General features: G+C 56.6%; 1 protein-coding gene across 1 annotated transcript in view; it reads right to left on the bottom strand.

Moving 5' to 3' along the window:
• The window catches only part of LOC145417124 (glutamate receptor ionotropic, delta-2-like), a 16,627-nt gene extending 15,992 nt beyond the window's left edge, over window positions 1-635 (bottom strand). The window contains exons 1-2 of the mRNA XM_080285905.1: window positions 618-635; window positions 203-535 (exon numbers count right to left, since the gene is read on the bottom strand). Coding sequence (XP_080142031.1) covers window positions 203-535; window positions 618-635 — 351 coding nt within the window. The remainder of the gene's footprint in view (window positions 1-202; window positions 536-617) is intronic.
• Window positions 636-3,317: the final 2,682 nt, after the last annotated feature.

The raw sequence follows: 3,317 nt of genomic DNA, 5'->3' as shown, positions 1-3,317 counted from the left end.
TGTGGTAGGAATGGTAGTGTGTGGTAGGAATGGTAGTTGTGTGGTAGGAATGGTAGTTGTGTGGTAGGAATGGTAGTTGTGTGGTAGGAATGGTAGTTGTGTGGTAGGAATGGTAGTTGTGTGGTAGGAATGGTAGTTGTGTGGTAGGAATGGTAGTTGTGTGGTAGGAATGGTAGTTGTGTGGTAGGCTAAATATACCCACCCGGCGGAGCAAGCCGGACACCGCCACCCCAGGAGGAGGGCACGGGGAGGTGACCCCCACCCCATAAGGAGATGACGGGGAGGCTTTTCCACCTGCCGAGCCTTCCGGGCAGGAACGACATATCTCCCCCGTGACCCGACGCCCTTCCCCGCAGCCAGACCACCTGGCAGTATGCAGTGCGAGTGCACTACACTCCGGCGGAGGAAACACTCGCCGAAGTCGGGGTGGGACTTGCAACAACCAAGTCCCAAGCAGGCCCTCGGACGCCGTACCCACCGGATCGGCCTTCATAAGAGGAGTGGACTCCACTGGAGCCTCCAGTCTTGCTATGCCCTAGGGGAGCAGCGGCACAGTAGTATCCACCGGATCTACTGTAGGTGGAGTGACCACCGGTTCTCCACCCTCTGCCACCCACCTTCGGGAGCCAGCACATTGGCACGTCACCCAGATGACTTTCGCTGGATCTCCCCAGGAGGGAGGCAAGACCAGGGGTAGAATCCACCAGAGCTACCTGTGCGGGACAGACCACCAGTCGTCTCCCAAGCTGCCCCAGCCCCATCAACAGGAGAACAGACTCCACCAGAGCTGCGGCGTTAGCCAGGAGAGCCCACCGGGCCTTCCCTTCCCGTTGTCCCTGGGACAAGTGCCCCAGTCCCAGCGGCAGAAGGACAGACTCCACCAGAGCTGCAGCATTAGCCAGGAGAGCCCAGCGGGCCTCCCCCTGTCGTCGTCCCTGGGCCCAGTGGCACCCGAAGGAGCGTCCTCTGGGTCTCCTTCCACCACTGTTCCTTAGCCAGTGCCCACTGAGTCTGTCTGGTTGAAGGAGTACCCATCGGATCTCCCTCTCGTGCCCCAGTCAGGAGTTCTGGCAGGGACCGTCAGGCCCGCCAAGCCAGGGAGCAGACCACCGGTCGCTCCCCCTCGGCAGCCCTCAGAGTTCCTACTGAGGGTGACACCCCTTGGTCAGCCCGCCCCTCCTGTGGCGAAGCGAGGCGCCCCTCGTCCCGCCCCTCTACCCCGGAGAGTGGGAATTGCTCCCCCGTAGGCACCCCGCCAGAGACCAGCCAGGGTGAGACGAACCCGAGGCCAGGTGTCTTGTCTCTACAGCTCCACTCCCGTCACTGGCAGGCGCTGCCGGACTCTCCCAGGGTGAGCGGCCGCAGATCACCCCTGACCATCTTCTACCCCAGGCGAGGCCACAGCCCCCAGAGCAGGCAAGCCACCTCTCCGCCCACAGTAGCCGCAGGACCACTCCTGACACAGGCAGCTGCACCCAACCCCTGACGGCCGCCCCTCCTGGATGGGACCGCAGCTCCAGAAGGGCGTCGCCTGACCTGCAGCAGACCCTTGGCCTGGGACTAACCAGGTCCGCCCCCAGGACTCCCACCACGACAAAGGGGCCGGCACCGAGCTGTGCAACTCTTGGCCCTATTCGGCCCCAGTCCCGAAGGCCACACCTCACCCAGGGCCCCTACAGAGAGAGGGCCACCCACCACTCCGCCCATCAGCTCCCATAGGGCCCGTGGCGATCCCGACAGTGACCTACACCGACAGCATACTCCTGACGGCCCGCCCCCTATGCCCAGCCGCCACCTGCGACTTCCAGTATAGTGGGCCTCCCTCAGCACCCCAGTGCCCTTCCCCGCCTGTACCCGTGAGTAGACAGACTATAAGGTTGTTGTCCCATCCCCTGATGGTGATAATATTTGTTCCTGTGTAAAGCAGAACCTCACCAGTGTCCCCAGTCCTGCTCCCCCCCCCCCTCCTTTGCCATAGACAAGTGAAATCACAACCCCAGGGGGAAACTCACGTTAACGGCTAGTGTCGGTACGAGGCGGGAGGCCCAGGTCGCTTCCCCAGTGTGACTCCCCTCAGTGCAATACACGGCAAACTCAGTCTCAGTATCAGCGTTGTGCCTCTGCCCCTGTGTTGCTGTGTACTCCCATCCCCCCCCCTTCCCAGTCTTATTCCGTACACGCTGAGTGTACACCAGGGGTTTACTCTCTGTGATTGACCCACGTGAGAGTACTCTGTAACAATCGTGTCTTTCGTCCCTGTCACGCGTGTAGGTAATAAGTGGTATATTCCTCCGTCCCGTCACGCGAACGTCACATACGATAACCCACGCCTCGTCTATGTCACGCTGATGTGTTATAGCTGGCATCAGGTTCCGTCTATGTCACGTGAATGCGTTATGCAATGAGAATATACTCCCGTCCCTGTCACGCGCTGTGTATACTGAAGTAGATTGCATTGGAAGTGTTGTATATCTACGGGAACAGGACACACACGACATACTGCATCAAATATATGTGTATTGTAGTGTGGAAGTATTCTGTGTAAGTGAAGGTATATCTCTTGGTGTTGGACAGTCCTCTGTATGAACTAGGTGGAGATATTTATTTAGTGTAAGGCACAGTTTTTTTTTTTTTTGTGTGTGTGTGTGAGGAAGAAGGAACCAAAGGCAACGAGCCCGCAAAACTGTTCCTTCCAAGAGAAATACAAAATACAATATAGAGCCAAATTCAAGATCCATTCATTTCGAGATGCCTGGACACACTGCGTTTGAAAGACTGGAGATCATAGGAAGCAGGAAATACAGACAGAGGGAGACAGTTCCAGAGCTGACCTGTTGCATAAATGAAGGACTGGGAGTAACGATTAACACTTGCATTAGAGAGTTGGACAGAAAAGGGGTGAGAGTTTTCTGCTAGACGGGTGCTACGCGTCAGCTTAATATTCTGTAACAGCCAGGTTTGGGCACGGAATGTAATGTGTACCGTACTGGAACCCAGCTCGTTGTTAATATTCAGTACGTGTGTATTTGCCCAGTCGGTGCTTGGTCTTCCCCTCCTTGCCTGTTTACTCTGACCCGGTCGTGAATAAAGAACCCAAGGCCAGCACCGTACCTGGACCAGAGGAGTCGGAGCCCAGACTACGCTACATAAAAGTAGGAATGGTAGTTGAAAGGTAGAGTGTGCTAGTTGTGTGGTAGGAATGGTGGTTGTGTGGTAGGAATGGAAGTTGTGTGGTAGGAATGGTGGTTGTGTGGTAGAAATAGTAATGTGTGGTGGAGATTGGTAGCTGAGAGAGACAGACAGACAGACAGACAGAA

Source organism: Coenobita brevimanus, chromosome 109 (genome assembly GCF_032717465.1).
Source record: "Coenobita brevimanus isolate Jiangsu-jjx chromosome 109, ASM3271746v2, whole genome shotgun sequence".
NCBI lineage: Eukaryota > Metazoa > Arthropoda > Malacostraca > Decapoda > Coenobitidae > Coenobita > Coenobita brevimanus.
Note: the sequence above shows the minus strand (reverse complement) of the source record. Positions and strands in the feature narration are given on the sequence as shown.